We start from the raw sequence: 19,661 nt of genomic DNA, 5'->3' as shown, positions 1-19,661 counted from the left end.
GACAGGTCTCAAGACGCCTCTCAGGTCAGAACTGAGATGGCTAACCAGCTCTGATACCACTTGTAACGCCCCGACCGCCCACGGCTAATGGGCCACCAACGCCCGCTCTCTCGGCCCGTGGGCCCCATCATGTCTGACGGTCGGTCCGTTAATTTTCCAAGGCTCGGAATCATTGTTTACTGACCCTGCAATCACCACCCGACCTTTTCCCGTGCTTTGGCCTCACTCGCACGCTATCGCGAATCACTTCCCGATAGGTCACCCATCCTTCCACTACTCCAGCTCAAGCACGCTTAACTATAGAGTTCTTTCGGGATGTGGTCCGGAAAAAGTAAGTCAACTTTGGTGACATAGGTAGCCAAATCAATTCTCTTAAGCCCTTTCACATATCACAACTCGGGATGTTACAAAAACATCACATAATGAGCATGTGAGTACTATGGCAGGTCATTGCATTAAATAAAAACTCTAACTAAGTTCATGCAAGTCTTATACCAAAACCTAAATTTTGATCTCTAAACAAACAAGTTCTCAAGAAATGGTGATGGAGACATCAAAAGCGACGTCGCCTTATTCGGTGGTTTCAGAGTTTGAAGGAACGCTACTAAAGAGAGATGATCCATTCTCTTACTTCATGCTCCTTTCCTTTGACGCATCTGGTGTGATCCGTTTCGCCCTCTTGCTGTTTCTTTGGCCCGTAACCGCACTCCTTAACGTTTTCAGCTACAAAAACGCCGCTCTCAAGCTCATGATCTTTGTAGCGACGGCTGGTCTCCGTGAATCAGAGATCGAGCTGGTGGCTAGAATGGATGCTTTGAGCATGGACACGTGGATTTTTTTCAGCTCGTGCAAGAAAAGGATCGTGGTGAGGATGCCTCGACTCATGGTCGAGAGGTTCGCTAAGCAGTATCTTATTGCCGAAGAGGTCATTGGTACAGAGCTAATCGTGAACCGATTCGGTTTTGTTACCGGTTTGTTGACCAGAAGCCTCATCTAGGTCTTGGAAGACAACCGGCTACTCAGTGCCAGCCCTGATGGGAAGCACACCAAGCACCAGCTTCTAGCCCATCCAAAAAACTTGAAAAAACCAGCCTTTTCAAACAAATTATTGATGTATATATATGGTACTTTAGTAAATACTATACAAAATAGGTCCAATTTTAGAAAAATGCTTGTGGTCTTTCCAATGTCAGGACCGCTACTGCGGCTACTATAAAATTCATATCCTTATGTGAGGTAATTCTATAACCAAAAAATATATAAAAGAACATGCATGCAAACACATTAAGATGATTGATCTTAGTGTAGTAAAACCATAACTAAATCTTTGCAAAATAGTTTGTATGGAAATGATATTATGGCTGAAAAAATATATATGTATAACCGGTTCAACCGGGTTTTCAAAATTATACATATACATATATGTGGAAATGTGATTAACTGGAAAGTAAATTTAGAAACCCTTAGTATTGTATTATAAATGAAAAATAATTAAATAACTATTAAATAAAAATGTTTGCGATCACTTTTGTTTTTACGCGTGATCACCAGTGCCATGCGAAGGCTACGAGGGCCCTGAGGCAAAATGCTTTATTTTATATCAAAACAATAGTGTTAAATTTTTAATATGAACCAGAAAATAATCTTTTTTTCCTATCTTAGATTTTGACAATATTTTTAACAAAAGTTAATCTTATGAAAATTATATATTTTGGTTACAACTGAAAATTTTATATATAAACTCAAAGTCTACACAAAAAATGTTTTCGACGTTTAAAATAAAAATAAAAAAATTTGATGGTGCACAACAACTTAACAGAAATGATCCTATTATTAAAAAGTATTACAAGATATTATGTTTTCAGTGATCATTTTATCATTTTGATTGTATGATTATTTATGAAATATGGGACCCCCAAAATGTACTGATGTAAGATGGGACCTGAGGCAAATGCCTCAAAATTAATAGGTGAGCACGGCTCTGGTAATCACTATTGTTTATAGTGGTATATATAAGTTATAATAAAATGAAGAGAAAAAGATAAAAATAGCATTAAATCAAGTTTTTGTTTTCAAACTAGTACTTAAGGTCAAAAGTCACAAAAATAGCATTTAATGTTTTATCAAAAGTCACAAACTTAGGGTTTAGAGTTAAAGGGTAGGGTTTAGGATTTAGGGTTTAGGGTTTAGAGTTTAGGGTTTAGGGTTTAGAGTTTAGGGTATAGAGTTTAAGGTTTAGGGTTTAGGGTTTAGAGTTTAGGGTTTAGGGTTTAGGGTTTAAGGTTTAGAGTTGAGAAATGAGGTTTTGGGGATAAGATTTCAAATTTTGAAAAATAAAAAAATTAAAATTTTCAAATGATGAAATGCTTTTTTGGTCATTTTGGTTTTTGAGTGCTATTTTTGTGACATAAACTTAGAAAAGTGCTATTTTGGAGATTTGTCCTAAAATGAATGACCATCAATGAATAATACTTTATAAAATATGTGTATAAGAAAAAGAAAGAAACAAATGTAAAAGAATCTTGAAAAGGAGAAAGAAATTATCCCTTATATATTAATTAACAAGCATTACAATATTTTTTTGTAGTCACGTGTCATCACTATAATGATTCTTACAAACTTTAGAGAAATTAGTTGGTCAATCTAAATATATAATAAGTTTTCTATTAAACTAACCATAAATAGATTATTAGTGTGCTTCATTATTTTTTTAAATAAAATTACAGAATTTTCTTATGTGGCTAAAGTATATATGACAATTAATGAGTTTGAATAATAAAGATTTGATAAAAATAAGTGTATCTAAATTATATTTATTTAATTTTAAAATATTAAAATAAATTAAACAACCATATTAACTATATAGCAAAATTTAGATTTTTCTGTATTATGTTTTGAATTTTTAAAAACGAGTATAAATTATTAAAACTGTTAAAATCTCACATTCAAATTTTGTGATCCATGGTTTAAAATTTTATTATGACATGATATAAATGATTACAAAATAATATAAGTCGAAAGTCTCATTTAATTAGTATTAAGATTAAAAGATATATAAATATATAATTAAATAAATAAAAAAAAAATATATATATCATTTTAAATTAAACTATATTCCATATAAAAATAGATATATATTTTAATTTTGAAATTTACTTTGAATAATTTTTTTAATAAAAATATATATATCATTTTAAATTTATTTTTTAAAAATATTATAAATTAATTAAACTATTAATCGTACAATGAAAATTTTGTTATTAGTAATTTAAAGTTTTTTGCTATAACAGATACAAATAATCAAAAAACATATGAGTAGAAAACATCATTTAATATATATTAATATTAAAATATACTATAAATATGTTACTATCATTTAAGTTTAATTATATACCATATCAAATAGAAAAACTATTTTTTTGGATTATAAAATTTATTTATATATTCGCACCAATTTAATTATATATATAAAATAATATATATATATATATCTACTCTTTTTGTTATATATACTAGGTAATGTACCCCCACGACATCGCGTGAGAACTCATTTTATAAAAATAAATATATTACAATTTATAATTTTTATTTTATATAAAAGATGTTTATTTTTGTTTGTAAGAAAGTGCACTTCTCACAACTTAAATTGTATGTGTCTATATTCCTCTTTTACTTGTACTAAGAATGTGTATTTGTTTTATAATTTAAATAATAGCTAAAATATAAATATGTAAATACCAATAAAAATATACCTATTATAGGCAACTTATTCAAAGATTCTGAACAAGACTTGATATTTTGAAACTAATTAAAACAAACAAACACATTTAAATCTAATCATTTATTAAATTAATAAGATAATTTATAACGACATGTAGAACATTAATTAATTTTTGAAGCTATGTAAAAATACATGTATTATGATTGCATCGTAACTTTAAGGGATCTATGGGCAGTAAAATGTTTGTCTCATAAAATCACACACACTCTATTTCTCAACATATGAGTCTTATATAAAAGACTAATAGTTGCAATTTTGACAACCAAACATTGCAATAATGGGTTAATGATTGCAATGGTTAACGCTTAACACCAAAAATTGCAAATGACTCATTACGAGAAGTTACAATCACCAAATGCTATAATCAATTAAGTGTACAATTACCAACAATTACAATGATTCATTAAAAAAAATGCAATGGTCAACCACCAAAAAATGTAATCACTGATAGTTACAATATTTCATTTAATCAGTAGTAATTGTTCATCTAAACAATTGTTATAGTTCATTTAAACAGTTGTAAAGATTCATTTTAGTCTCTAACAATAATTTCTCATTTAAGTGTAATTTGAGATTCAACAAATAAACAACATGTATATCAAATTTATGCATAAATGAAAATGTGCATATATAAAAAAAAATTTTTGGTTTACATTTGGGTAATATTTATCTATCAATAAATAATATTGTCTAAATAGGCTCATGCATTTTTATCTGAAACACAATAAATGAACCAATCCAAATATTAAAAAAAAACCACCAGAACATGATATTATAGACCATAAAATATTTTATGTATCAAAAATAAAAAATAAGCCATAGAATATAACTGGAAAATCATACATTTAACTTCTTAATATATAATTTAGAAAATGTAAATTACCCAACAAACAAAATTATTTGAGTATTTTAAAATAATTTAAGATTATTTAAAATATGTCCAAAATATATATGAAAATGAAAGCAAAGAAAATTCATAAAAAAATGTATGCAACCTTTAGAATGAATAGCCATATCTTTAGACATTTTTAATAACCTCTTAAGAATTTGGAATAAGAAGATAATCTTTGAAGAGTTATATCTTTTCAAAAACTTAACCATTGAACTTTTTCATTGAATCTTTTCATAACAGAAAATTGTATATTTTCATAAGTTTAACCATTAATTTTTTTTATAATAAAAAATTTTTAGAAACTCATTCACTTAAGACAAAAAAACATGTTCATTTATTGAGAATTTGTATTTTTCAGAAATTAATTACTGAACCTTTTCACTTACCCTTTCATGATAAAATGTAATATATTTTCAGAAAATTAACTATTGAACTTTTTCATAATAAGTTAACAAATTTATCTAACATCCACTTAAATTTTTTTTTTGTACCTGACACCTCTTGGCATCCTAAATTGTGACCTTTCACAAACAATTTGTCTAATAACTGTTTCTATAAGAAAAAGTCTGTTTCTATAATTCTAGAATTTAGTATGCAACCTTTCACGCATGCACAAATAATATTATAGAACATATTAACCAAAAGGTGCAACTATTCATAAGTTTTTATTCTTCATGACTCTACAGCATCTTTAATGAATTTTTCATAATTATTGTTTTACTGATTTTACCACAATAAAAAAAAAATTCATCCGTATTATCACTACCGCTGAAGAATCTATTTACGTGAAACCAACGTCGAGTTGGTCCAGTGGTAAAGGGGTTTGCGGCTGTAACTTCCGCCACCGGAGTTCGATTCGCGTTGGGAGGAACTATTTACGATGCTTGGGTTTCCGGCAAAGAGGTGAAAACACATTTTTTTTACCAAAAAAAAAAAAATCTATTTACGTGAATCAATAAACAAACTCTCATAATGCAGAAAGTCTATATTATTGTTTTTATGCACTTGAGTCAGTATTCTTTTCAACTTTAACCAAACAAATGCTAACTCTTAGTGCCCTTTTTAAGTTTATTAATGAATTTCCTACAAACAGACTAACAAAACATGTACGTACTTTAGTTAAAAAAGACATGTACGTGCCTCTTGGATTTTTTTGTCTACCATTTTGTTAAAAAAAATTATTTTGAGAAATACATAGCAGAGACTATTTATAGATTTTAAAAATCTATTTGAATAGTCACGACTCTTCAATTTGAATAGTCACATTTTTCCAATTTAAAGATAATTATTTTGAAAAGATACTTATAAGAATAGTCACAACTTTTTACTTTTTAAAAGATACTTATATGAATAGTCACAACTTATCAAAATTTTCTTTTAAAACGGCAAAAAATGACACTACATAATTTTTAGAAAAGACATAACCTTCCAACATTGAACTTTTAGAAAATACACAACCTTTTAGATATTTTAGAAAAAAACACAACCTTTTAACATAAGTGAGATTCACAGCTTTTGGAATTAATTGGAATTGCTATTATTAGTAGATATATATATACTTATATATTTTTATATTGTGCAATACAATAAAATGTTTAGAAAACATGTATGGCTATGAAACTATAATAAGAGCATCTCAACGGTTAAGTATCTCCAGCACAATTTTAAGTATTTACAATAATATTTTAGTAAAATTTATTTATCTGATTAAATTTTAAATATTTTAAAAAATAATTACACTAATAAAAAAAGATACACTGTAGAAACCATCATTCACTCAAAGTTTCTTTACGAAAAAACTGATCTCACTTTTTTTTTTTAAGAGAAATTTTCTTTAGAAACCACGATTAATCCTGCTGTAAAATGTTAAAATTAGGAGCAAATTCATGAACCCGTTCAGGGGGACCAACAAGTTGAGGTGCAGCCGCCCAAACCGGTGATCTTCCACGATGGAGGCCTTATGAAACGACCTACACCGGCCAACGCTCTCATCATCCTGCTCTGGTTCCCATTTGGAATCATTCTCTCGGTGCGTTCATTTTCCCAGTGTGGCTCATACCTTATGTCATTCTGCCGAGTCACCGTGAAGGGCAAGCCTCCGCCTAAGGCTGGAAACTCTCGTGGCGTACTCTTTGTATGTAACCACAGAAGAACTATGATAGATCCGCTTGTGATATCTTATGCCCTCGGACGTAGCATCCCCGCCGTTCTAATATCTGAGCTCTCGCGGTTTTATGATATTTTGAGTCCGGTCCCCATCGTATGGTTCACCAGAAACCGTGATGTGGACGCAGTAGTAATGATGGAGAAGGAGCTGTCCAAAGGAGATCTAGTGGTCTGTCCCGAAGGATCCATTTGTTATCAACCGTTCGTACTAACTACTAAGGTTATATTATTTGTCTACTCATATGTATACAATTGTCTATCATAACCTAGTGAAGCAATGGTCAACTATACCTAACACTTTTTGTGCAGGTTTAGCGGAGTTAACAGACAAGGATCGTGCCTGTGGCGATTAATTGAAGATTTGGATTCTTCCAAAGGCCTCTAAGAAGTTGGAATGGTCTCTACTTGATATTCTTATTCATGAAACCGACACTATAGTACGAGATTACGTTCCTTGACCAGCTTCCATTGGAGGTCACTTGTTCATCCGGCAATAGCCCATACGACGTTGCTAACCATGTTCAGAGAATCTTGGCGGAGACGTTAGGGTTCGAATGCACCCAACTCGGGAGAAAGGCCAAGTACAATGTTCACACTTAAAACACAAACGGTGTTGGAAGATCACTTTCTAAGAAAATATGATCGCAATGGAAGTAATTTAGTGTAAAGGAAATTACTTTTGAATAACTTAACGAATATAAAAAAAACGAAGCTCAAAATTGCCGTTTACACTTAAAAAAACATTTCGTGTATCAACAACCTCTCTTCAGCCTTGTTCAATGGCTGATTCTCAAAATTAATACTAGTATTTTACAACACTTGGTGATTCGTTACAACAGTATCTCAGGCCAAGGTACTGTCTGCATACTCCATTGCCCTTTGCTTCACGTACTCGACTCTCTCCTCGTCACCAGCAGATTTCTCATATTCCAAGAACTTCTTGAATAAAAACTGAGAAAACAAAAAGCGCAAAAGGGTTAAGAAAAATCTTCTGTAATCTCAAATGCAATATATGAAAAGGAGATTTTCTGATGAGAGGTGATCAGAGAGTATGGCGCACCTTCATCTTCTTAGGAGGCAAACTCAAGCTAATGGCTCTCTCGAACAAAGATCTAATCACATCAACTTCTCCCAACCGAATCTCCTGTAATAACCCAACAACAAAACATACGTTATAAACAATATGGCAAATTGAACAGAAGTACTGAAGAAGCGGAATATAACGAACCTGGTCAAGATAAACACTCCACAAGTCTGTTCTCTTTGGGTATTCCCTAAGAACGCCTTCAAAAAGTGATCTCCCTCTGTCTGCATTTCCGCATTTGAACTCAAGAATAGCTGTCTGTGATATGAATTTAATGTGCTTATGGCGCGGAAGACATAGCAAGGCACGATTCACGATGGACTGAATGTCTTCCACGTCTTGCTTCAGATGACTTTGTACTTTTCTTAACCAAACCTACAAAAGCAGACATCGGATAAAAAGTTAAAAGAGTGAAGAACGAACCCTCACTAAGAGAAGATAAAGAGCAAACAAATATCAGTTACCTTGCAAGATTGCTTGAACTTCTTGACCATCTCATCAAGCAGCTTATCAGCCAATTTATATTGCTCTGTTCTCTCGTATACGCCCAAGAGAGCGTGGTAAACTTTCTTTGGGTCACAGTATTGACGTGCTCTTTCAAAAACTTTCTTAACAGCTTCCTGAATATGAGAAACAAACATGAGTAAGATAGCATATATATAAATTTTTATTGGTTAGATAAGCTTTCGCTGAGGTCATATGTCTATTACCTCTGGAGGACTTCCATGTTCATTTTCCAAATTGAAGTAAGCAACCCATATGTTTAGCTTCTCATCTTCTTCACGAATATTTATAGTCCTCAAGGCCCTTCAGTAGAGATTTATGATTAGACGAGACCCAAAAAAACAAAAATAGAGAAGATCGATCACACATGAAATACAGATGCCAACAAACGATTTAGCATCGCTACAAGTTCACTGCATTTCCCTTTTTCTTGAATGATGTGAATAGAAGTTGGGGAAAATTACCTCTCAGCGATGGACCTGGCTTTCTCAATATCAGCCAAACTGAGCATGAACGCCATATACTTAATCCAGACAAAGCTGCTATTTGGAGAGCTTCTAACCAATTTCTCGAATTCATCAGCACTCTCAGGAGCATGATTCTCCAGCAATCTTCCTTCAGCAGCTTGTATTTTTCTCTCTCTGCACAAGTAATTTCCATAAGCACAGGATGAAACCAAATATATAAGCAACATTTGAGGAACTACAGAAATAGCCAACCTTTCTTCTTTGTCTTTCTGCTTTTCCCTTCTCTTGCTCTTTTCATCTTTATCGACTCCCTGTAGCTTCTCATTCTGATCATTGTCAAATCCCGCTTCCTCAATGTCGTCAAGGTTAACCTCAAGCGCAGGGATAGAAGCCCTTGATTCAACTTGGGCAAGAACCAGAGAAGTTCCACTCTGTCTTTCAGAACCTGTTTCCTGGAACCCGAAATTACCAACTGCTGCAAGAACTCCCGACTTCAAATCATTGATTGGATCACATTCCATGCTGTCTTCCTTAGCGTTTTCTTCAGAAGGTGGCTGTGCCTTGACATCATCGTCGTTCATAAAATAAGAACTCTTCATCCCAAGCGATATACGTTGCTTTTCCTCGTCCAACTAGGGGAAACACCAAATTGAAAAGAAACATCATATACCAATGATATCTTAAAACAGTTATGTAAATCATAGAAAAGCTACGTTTAAGATAACTCCTCGATTATATTTAACTGGGCTGTTAGAGCATAAGGCTAGAAAGATCAGTGGTTGTGAAAGGGTACACTACACAGCACTAATTCTTACTGACAAATGACTTCATACCTTCAAAATCTTTGCGGTGACACTTTCCCCAGCCTCATATCTGGCTTGTACATCCTCGATACGATCATCAGAAAGCTGTGATTTATGACATAATCCAACCTACCACAAAAAAAGGCAGACAGTAGGTAATAAAGTAAAATATGGCTACTCCCTAAGGCAAGCAGCATAATGTCTGATATCAGCAGATTTTAAGGTAATACAGAACTAGATCTTTACCATGCTCGTTTTGTCTATTGTAATGAATAAGCCATAGGGCTCCACTCGTTTGATGCTCCCTGATATCACGTCTCCAACATGGAATTGCTTCAAATCATAAGATTCAGATTTTGGTTGCCCACCCGCATTTCCTTTCTTCAGAGTGACTTCTACCCGCTTGGATAACGACTCGACATTTAACACCCTATAACTTATTTGGTTAGACCAGAGTATTCAGTGTATTACATAATACTTGTTTCACATGAAATCTGCTTTACCTGCCAGTTACAAGTTTCCCTACTGGAAACTCCTTTTCGGGATCCTTGACAAAAGTATCACTTAAATTTGACAATAGAACTTTCGCGTCGAGTTTCCTTGAAAGCATAATAAAACAACCTTTTGACATCGTATTCTTGACATAACCCTGTAAAAGTTCGAATTAACATAAGTTCTACCGCAAGAAAAGGAACTGAGTTGCTGAGTCATGGTTATAGATGCAAAAGTACCTGGATGGCCATATCAGGAGAAAGATCTTCAATCCTTTCAAAACGTTTGCATATATTGACACTGCGAATTACCATCAGGTTAATAAGCAAGTGAAAGATCATGCGATTTCAAGTTAACACAGAGTCAAGGCTCATCGAAAATCATATGGTAGTTATCACCAAGTCTGTTACTTATTCCACTCTATTGAGAAAAAAACGAGGAATACACATGAATTGGAAGGCTGATGATAAGCTTATAGACAAAAGAAAAAACTTACTTATTATTTGAAGCTTCTGAGAGTTGGTCAGAAGTCATACCATCTAGAGATGTCCGTAACGACAATTCAATTTGCAAAGTCCCTTTACTAGAATTGCTGATTTCCAAGACCTTGCACTTGACAAACTGACCTTCATGAAAACCATCTAATGGATTGGAGACCCATGAATCATTGATTTCAGTAAAATGAACTCTCCCAAACACGTTAGGACCTATTTGCACACGAAGTCCACCAACACCAGGAAGTATCTTAGAAATTCTTCCACCAAGAATGTCTCCTTCATGAATGAATAGAGTAGCATCATCACCAGGAATACTATTGTCTAGATTATCCGTTTTACAGCCTCCACCGTTGGCAATGCTTTTCTGGATATCAAGTAGTGGACGCTGAACCAACTGTGCTGTTTTCTTCTCTTTATTGTACGTCAAAACATAGCCTGAAACAGCTTTACCGATGGGAAAACGCCTCTCGAACTCCTCAAGTTCTTGAGCGTCGCATGCAGTGTCTAAAATGAATACGCCGGCCGTCACATTGCGAGATATTGTCAGCCAAACCCATTCTTTATCCACTTTGTAGACGTATCCCCTGACACGCTCTCCATTAACAAACTCAAGTTGTTCCCTCACTTGAATGCCATTCAATTCACTGGAGTCTACTTGAAATTGCAAAATAGAAAATAAATGGAAACATGTTATCACCTTGTGTGAACAAAAAGTTGATATGTTAGATACACACAAGCAAACTTCTCAATCAAACGCAAACAGTTTTATAATTTTTTAATCTAAGCCTATAACTATAGAATTAAATGAAAATAATTTTGCAAACATAATAGCTAGAGGTGGCCATCAAAGAACAATTTAAACAGATGGATCTGAACATTTTCACAAATAATACCATCTCACAATATCCCGGACGATCTAGACTAATGAAAACAACAACATTCTAAACCCTAAAGCATGTGATAGGTCTGTAATATCAATTCCAAGTGCGAATCAATGGGCCATATTTTTTTCAATTTTCTTGGATTACCTCTAAGTATTGCGGGCTTTGAAGAAAGCTCCCAAAGACTCTTTTTGATATTAGTATGCCAGGGCTTTGCAATAACCCTTGCAGACACTGATTGCCCGACTCTGAATTTGGAAAAAGGTTCTTCACTTGTACTTACATCATCCACCTATCCAGCGAAGAGTCGAGTCGTATAAGCATTTTTGTGCACCCAATATTGAATAATGAATATTATTATTAATATCTAAAATGATGATGGCAACACAAGAAAAATCACCTCCGTTATGTGGATTCTTCCTCGGAAACTTTGGCCAAAGTTTACTCTTACTTCCAAAGGCTTTATTTCAGTAATCTGGAAAAGTAGAAGATGTTAGTCTAAGACAGTTGAAGTTATGGTGGCAGGGCTAGTTGACTAACTCAGGTAGTCCTCTTCGATTTTTAGTTTTTTTTTTTCATTTAACTATCTTACCTATGTTAAGGTTTGTTATGTATAATTCTGAAGTAATTCGATAGTTAATAATTTAAAGTACATTCCGCTCAAGTTTCAACAGTGAAGCAATTAATACTGCACCTCAAGCTCACTGAAAAAAGACGAGCTTGTTGAATAAAAATAGAAAGACATAAGAAAGTAGGGCGTTAGTACCTCGGCGTGGACAACAGAACCAACCCCACAACTGGATTTATTCCTTGTCCTCTTCGAATGGGGTGTATCAGAAATACCCGAAACAGAGTCAAGAAGTAGAAGCAACCTCCCCGACGTCAAAGAGTTTTGCAGAGACTCCACAGACGCAACAACACTGCGCAAAGAAATTAACAAAAAAAAATTAGCTACGATCTACAAACGACAACAGTAAGGACTGCTTCTACTATTGCTAATTATACGTACGATGAGAAGATATAATATCAACTGCCAATGGAGATAAAGACATTCACATTTTCTATTAGTTTAGCTAGTCACGGCCAAGAAAGCATGAGATAAAGGATTCGTGAAAAAGGGGAGCACAATTTACAAGTAAAAGATTGGTTAGAAAATGAATGAATCACCTTTGTCCAGCTGAAAATTGTTTCACTGGTAACTTCTGTGTGTTATAGTCTGATATTGACGCATATCCTATAGTGTAACCATGTTCTGGAATCGACAAAATCTGAAAAAAATAAAAAGTGGCAACTCTGAGTAACATGCAGTAAAATATTAACTTATTGTAATAAAGTACTTACCAGGTATTGCTCCTTCACAATCTCTACAACAGCGCTGACCCTTTGGTGGACTTCAAGTTCCTTGGAAATACCTCTTCTACGTTTCTGAAGGAAAAAAAACAATATGGCATAAGCCAGCTGAGATCAGCATCACCAACCACAGCAATTCAATTTGAACTCAAGCTAACAACAATGGGCATGCAAGAAAACACGAATAAAGCAAAAGAATATATTTTATTATATGGAAACCTTTTTGGACTGGTTGTTGGACACCTCTTTGGTTGAGTTGTTTATGAGCTCAGGCCGCAAAGACAAATCAACTAGTCTCTCTGCCCTAGATATATCAAGAACAACTGCTTCGACAACAGAACCGTGTTCCAAAGTAGCTCCGCCCACTACATATAGAAAAACAATGTGTCAGACAGACAAGGTACAGATGTTTTAATACTATAATGTAAACTGAACCCCGACTTAGATTCTCCACAATGACTTACAATGATACTGAGGTATAAAACCAAGCACGTTATCAATATTGTCAAAATTCACCACCAAACCAAGGTCATTTTGCTCATGTACGGTTCCCTTGACCAAACTCCCAATAGAGAATTTCTCAACCCAACTACATTCACTTTCAGTATTATCAGATGACTGCAGGTCCGAGATCTGAACATATGACACAATGCACGTTAGAAATCAATCCTTCTTTACATCACTTGCAGTACAGTGATACACAAAATTATATAGACAGGTGCAACACAACGGGTTCCATAAAGTCTTAAAGCCCAATAAAAAGAGAGAATGTCCCAAGAACACTACCTTCTCATCCGTAAGGAAGTACTCCTGGATAAAAGAAGCATCTACAGAAGCACAAGATGACTGTTTCAATGAAAGAGTTATCCTGCTTTTTTCTTGATTGATCTACAAAGAAATATTGCACATGGTCAAGACTTCATAGTATCTTCAACAAAATTAATATAAGGCCTCGAATCTAGCCTTCACATACATCAACTATATTAGCCCGAACCGATTGTCCAACAAAGAAGGATTCAGACAGATCTGCCCTGGGATCGTCAATTGCCTAAAAAATAAATAGGAAAAAAATTTAAACACAGTATGCCAACAAAATTTGATAAAAGAAGGCATGTGAAAACCCACCTTGCTTCTAGGGGCGAAACCAGTCAACCGACCCAGAAAACGGACAAAGCAGCCATTTTCAATCAAGTTACAAACATAACCCTGTGTACAAGTTCATTAAAAAAATGTGACTAAACAAACAAACAAAAATCTACTGTTATATTTCAAAGACACAATTACTCACATGAACCACTGAGTTTGGCTGGAGCTGACTAATATCCGAAGGAAGCTCTTCAGTAAGCTTAATCAGAGAATATTTTGAAGAGAGAGCCAAGTTATTGCCGTCAATGTCTAAGATAAACAAAAAATACTCCATGTTATTATCAAGCTTCTTCAGCACACTAAAATAGTTTTAAAAAAATGCAACACCATCTCTGCTTTCTTGTAACCAGATGGATCATTTTTCTTAGTTTTTAAAACTACACAATCAGAGCAATCAAGCAGACTTGAGTTAATCACTTGGCGAAACAACTACATACCTCCTATAAATGTGTTAAGGATATATTAAAAAAAAGCCATCTGAAAATTCGCAAGAGTGATCAAAAACATACCTATTATCAGCAGCTTATCAAGCTCAAATCCAGGTCTTAGAAGGGATATCATTAGTTTTGCTTGGTCTACATCACAAAAAGAAAACTCAGAAACAAATGAATAAAAGCAAAACCCAATCGGTACGCTCATGTAGGAGAAAAACACATACCATGATGATCAGCTAAATGTTCAGCAGAAACTGTACCCTTCAGCAAACCTTTGGATTTAACATGGACAGTGACTGCCTGAGGAGTTATACTATCAATTACCCCAGATACAATACTACCTAACTTGATGGAATCGTCTTCAGAAACACTGTCAGAAAGGATGTACACAATGTGAGCAACAACAATTAATGATATTACGTCAGTCTTGAACGAGACATGATTATCACATCAGATTTAAAGGGAGAAACCTTGTTGGTTTTATCATAAAGCTGAGGTTGATCCTTCGAGTACCATGAACAGCACTGGTTACTCTGCATTTGACAACCTCCCCGACATGAAACACTGAACTGGGATCACTACCAGGCTCTAATCCAAGTTCAAATCTGCTTAATCAGAGTAAGTATACCATATTAGTGTAAAATTATCAAAATAAAAAATATTACCCAACGCCTTTATGATGGGGAAAAAACTCATCACTAAAACAGAACCAGAACAGTAAGACAAAGGCCCATGAGATACAACAAAGGGTGCAGTAACGACCTGGCAACAAATCCTTGCACCCCATTATAGAAGCGAACAAAGCATCCATGCTTTTCAATCTTTGTTATCCAGCCATGTGTCACTAATCCTTCAGTTGCATCAGCGTAAGAACTCAAAATCGGAAGTTTAGACTTGACCTGCAAGAATATACATATTACCTCCACTGCATGAGAAGAGACTTGAATGGGTAGTAACCAGAGACGTTATCTTAACATCTATGTTATGTACGAAGAGATTAATTAAATGGGATTTTCCTAATTCCAAATAAGAAACCAGTTTGAGAAAAAAAAATTCCTACAAATGTTTTTCGTCCATAGCTAAGTGAAAAGCTAAATAAAGAAGGAAAGTAGTTTCCATTCAAAACCGAAATGAAATAAGTGTGATAAATGAACCCTAGAATCAGCAGACGGAATAAAAGAAGGAACGATAATAGAAACGACCAATTATATAAGAGGGAAATTATTTGAACTTATAAGCCTCCTCGAAAACAATCAAAACGAATTTAACACATCACGGAATATGCAAACAATGAAACAAAGTCAGATCCGTCATGATAAGAAAACTTACAAGTGTTTTCTTGCATGTAACAGTTATTCTCTTTGATTTGCAGCCAAGCACCCGAAATATTAGTTCAGCTCCAACCTGAAAGAAGAATCATTCAAAATTTACGCATGCCCCAGCAACATTGCAAACCAATTAATGTAGTGCCAATGTAAGGAGCCTACCTTGAACTTTTTCCTGGGCTTCGTAACTTCAAACTCAGACATATGCTGAAGTGGGCACATTGCTTTCAAACCACCCGGAAATTGCACAATGGCACCAAATGTATCAACAGATATGATTTTTGCCTTCGTCACCATACCAGGCTTGACATCTGAGTGGGAGAAAGCTGGCCCTTCAAAAGCACTTTCCTGCTCATACAAAAACAAGACAAAGAGAAAGAGGCGTAAATGTAGGATTCTACATCAAACTACCGCTTAACTAGCATTCAAATTCCAATGTACGACGTTAAGAATCAGTACTGAAAGAATGGAAGATGCTTCACATGCCAACCATTGGTAAAGGTATTTAATCAATTAGCACGTCTAGTAGAGTACCTTTAAAGTCCCTATCGCCAACCCCTCCATATGCTTAAGGCCGAGGATTCGAACACGGATGCGGTTTCCTTCCTTGAAATTCTTTTCCAGTTTCTTTACTTCATCTTCTGCTGCGTCATAAGTCTGCAGTTACGAAAAATCTAGGTTAGAAGCAGGCCTGATTCTTTTAGAACTCTTAAATATTTATAAGAATAAGAGCAGCAAATTGGACATACGCTAACATATGCTGGAGTTGAAACAGGCTTAGAAGGGAGTTCAAGAAGAAGGCCTGATTTATCAACACGGACAACTTTTGCTTCATCAAATATGTCTCCGCTAGAGACATGCTGTAAAGAACCAAACACAAGTTTTACAATATAATTTATGAAAGAGCATCGATAAATGCCCTGAGGTATCAAAGTGATGAACCAATATTGTAAGATAGTCAATGAGCATTCGATTCAAAGCTTGAGTACGTAAAGCAGTAGTGAAAACAGTGGATGTAAGAACTGCTGGTATTACAAAACCATCTTTAAAACCCCAAATAGCTGCCAAATCAAGTTTCTCTTAATATCATATCCACCATTATATTTTACTAAAAGCTAATATACAAGTCAGTCGCTTACCAAAGGAGGAACCTTGTTACCAACAAGATGTGGGTTTAACGTCAAACCAACAGCTCTAGTTGATGGATCCATAAACAATATTCTAGCATTGACCTGAAAAAGCATTTTATGCAAGTTAACCAATAGGAGAAAAAATATCTCTCAGCAAAGAACATAAACCAAAAATTCAAAACAACCAAAACGAAGGAATCATTTGCAAGACAATAAGTAGTTAAACACTTCCAAAACTATGGTAATCGAATAAATCAAGCTAATTTGTACATCAAATAGAACGTAACACTTCAACAATGCATACCATCTTAGTCTGAGTATATTCATCCTTCCAGCTCTTGTTACACATTGGATTTTGTAAATGGAATAGATCAACCTGCACATCAATGAGAAATGTAACTCAGAAACGTCACCAAGGGTAATCAATAATGCACACTACTACCAAAATCAGGGTAACTCACCGTTCCAGTAAAGTACATAAGAAATCCTAACAGTATCCCATTCTCAAGTACAGATTGCACACGGGCATTAACCATCATGCCTGGTATGAGAAGATCAAACGACATACCACTAAGATCCTTGGTCTGCAAAATGGTACTCACGAGGTTAAGTTTGTTTAAATTAAAGAAACTTCACAGCGCAATTTGGGAAGCACGAGGCCTACCACACACTTCGCCACTGAATCTGGGTCCGCACTAAGAGAAACAATTTTCCGTTCTTTATCAATATTTGTAACCACGCCCTGAATAAGTTGCCCAGTCTTTAACTCTTGATTTCCTGGAAAATAGTAAATAAATATTTTTAAGACTACCGAAAACCAGAGAGCCAGGAAGTTCCCAAGAAAGATCAGACAAGTAATCAAAACTAAATGATTCAACGTGAATAAAGAGCTAAGAGGCGAGTAGGTCAATGAGATTTAGTACCATCTTTGCTTTTTTTGATAAATCCTGTGATAGAAGGCAATCCAAAGTGAAGGATATAACCATGATCTTCCACGCTTTTCACGCTTGCAGTGACTACCTGAACAAACATTATGGAAACGAAATGGAAGACCATTATTTTCATCAAAAAAATTGAGTTGGTAAAGATACAACCCCAGTTCAGAAGATAGCAGAAGAAAAGTGTATCAATATAGCTTATTGTTATCTAAAATCTCCTAGCATATGCAGCTTAATTAAAAAAACTCTAAGCATGGATATGCAAACATACTTAAATATTTAAATACCGGTACCCGCAAATACATTTGAAAATCTTACACAAGGCAGAGCGCCCAAGATAGAGAAATTACGAAACCAAGCATTGACATACCATTCCCGACTGAAAGGAATCCAAACTGAATCCCTTGTGCAACAAAGAAAGTCGCAACGAAAGCCATATTTTCCTTTTGCCCGCCTCCTTCTTATCATCATCTAACTGCAATACAAAGCAAGGAACAAGCTGGCCCACCGAAAAGATGTCTCGAAGGAGTTCATTTTCATCGTCCTGGTTGAGAAAAAGGAGTAACAAGTCAGTTCAGATTGCAAAAGCAAAAGAGCCAAGATGACCAAAGTACAGGGAAGAATTTAGACAGCCAGTTATAAACCACAAGCTGATACCTCTGTTCCGAAATCCGTAAAATCCAAGGCCTCGCTTGCGCGAACCAGTCCACGTAATCCCCCTGGAAGACTAATTACTATGTCCTTCTGGTTTACTTCAGTAACAACTCCAAGAAGCTTCATTCCCGGAGAGATATTCTGAACATAAATCACAAATGTATGTCAGAACCCAAAAAAAAGAAGAAGATATATAATCTGCTTAAGAAAAGCTTCTAGTACAGTAGCATCATGCAATCATGGTTATGAGGATAGATGGATGTCAATAGAAAGCAAAAATGCCATTGGTTAGTGCACAGGTGATAACGCGCATAAAAACAGCGAAGCACAACTGATTTACGAACTATCTACCTAGGGAAAAAAACAAGATAACATTGACTAAGAAACTTAGCTACTGTAAACTCAGCATCTTGATTAAACTCTGACGTTTACTACAATGCACGGATGATGCAGTGAACAAATGGATAAAACTTGAATCACTAGCTACAAGCTAAAGTAGCTATAAAGGTATGAACTTAATCAGCAATTCAAAAAACATATACGACAGTTAAGAGCTTAGTAACCTTAATGGTAATCTTATTGGCATATCTTGGCCGTTTTCCAGTTAAACCACCGTCAAAAAGAGATCCTAATTCGTCAACCTCGCTAGGGTTTCTCTTCATCTTAGGTTTACCTCCTTTACTCCTCTTGGAAACACGCTCCTCAGCTTCAAACTCAGCGTCGACCTCTTCATATATTTTCTTACGCTCTGTTTTGCTCAGAGAAGTGCCTCCCCCTAACAAACCAATTCAGAAACATCAACAAATTTTTGATTCATGGCATCTATTAATTCAATATACTCAGGGAGAAGCCAAACCTCGAGGAAAGTCAGGAACGTCTTCGAGCTGGAGAGCCATGGCTTCAGACCTTGCAGCGACATCGTCCTTCGTCTTCTTGAACGGTTTCTTCGATGACTTGAATACTTTAGTAGAGTCATTACGTTTTCCACTTGCAACTTTTTTCGACGGAGCCACCATCTCTCTAATGGCGGAAGCAAAAAAAAATTGGAACTTTTTAGGGTTTAGAGTTAATGGAGAAGAAGAAATAGTTTTTGTAGGGTTTTTCGAGAACCGCCCGG

At 34.9% G+C, this 19,661-nt stretch overlaps 1 protein-coding gene and 1 pseudogene across 1 annotated transcript; one reads left to right on the top strand and one right to left on the bottom strand.

The window, feature by feature from the left end:
• The first annotated feature begins 538 nt into the window (after nucleotides 1-538).
• On the top strand, nucleotides 539-7,176 carry LOC106295270 (annotated as a pseudogene).
• Nucleotides 7,177-7,535: 359 nt separating this feature from the next.
• LOC106295269 (protein RRP5 homolog) lies at nucleotides 7,536-19,625 on the bottom strand. Its single transcript, XM_013731126.1, has 40 exons — nucleotides 19,401-19,625; nucleotides 19,108-19,319; nucleotides 18,548-18,685; nucleotides 18,261-18,434; nucleotides 17,876-17,972; nucleotides 17,617-17,729; nucleotides 17,414-17,536; nucleotides 17,257-17,328; nucleotides 16,962-17,054; nucleotides 16,572-16,682; nucleotides 16,357-16,479; nucleotides 15,985-16,170; nucleotides 15,827-15,901; nucleotides 15,260-15,396; nucleotides 14,968-15,102; nucleotides 14,722-14,867; nucleotides 14,573-14,638; nucleotides 14,206-14,312; nucleotides 14,043-14,123; nucleotides 13,891-13,965; nucleotides 13,704-13,805; nucleotides 13,382-13,550; nucleotides 13,137-13,282; nucleotides 12,909-12,992; nucleotides 12,735-12,835; nucleotides 12,334-12,487; nucleotides 11,968-12,042; nucleotides 11,715-11,859; nucleotides 10,686-11,337; nucleotides 10,429-10,489; nucleotides 10,201-10,346; nucleotides 9,944-10,127; nucleotides 9,728-9,826; nucleotides 9,147-9,526; nucleotides 8,892-9,068; nucleotides 8,634-8,730; nucleotides 8,388-8,543; nucleotides 8,068-8,298; nucleotides 7,900-7,983; nucleotides 7,536-7,790 (listed from the first exon to the last, which is right to left on the bottom strand). The coding sequence occupies exons 1-40, from the start codon at nucleotides 19,558-19,560 to the stop codon at nucleotides 7,683-7,685; spliced, it is 5,775 nt and encodes a 1,924-aa protein (XP_013586580.1). The 5' UTR covers nucleotides 19,561-19,625; the 3' UTR covers nucleotides 7,536-7,682.
• Nucleotides 19,626-19,661: the final 36 nt, after the last annotated feature.

Source organism: Brassica oleracea, chromosome C5, assembly GCF_000695525.1.
Source record: "Brassica oleracea var. oleracea cultivar TO1000 chromosome C5, BOL, whole genome shotgun sequence".
Taxonomy (NCBI): Eukaryota; Viridiplantae; Streptophyta; class Magnoliopsida; order Brassicales; family Brassicaceae; genus Brassica; species Brassica oleracea.
The sequence above is the reverse complement of the archived record's forward strand: the minus strand, read 5'-3'. Positions and strand labels throughout refer to the sequence as shown.

Bases quoted from the DNA above. Each gene is read 5' to 3' on its own strand.
- LOC106295269 (XM_013731126.1), bottom strand. From the start codon at position 19,560: ATGGTGGCTCCGTCGAAAAAAGTTGCAAGTGGAAAACGTAATGACTCT. The intron at 18,686-19,107 runs GTTACTAAGCTC...ATTTATGTTCAG, and splicing joins CCAATAAGATTACCATTAAG to AATATCTCTCCGGGAATGAA. The intron at 8,299-8,387 runs GTAACTGATATT...CTGCTTTTGTAG, and splicing joins AGTTCAAGCAATCTTGCAAG to GTTTGGTTAAGAAAAGTACA.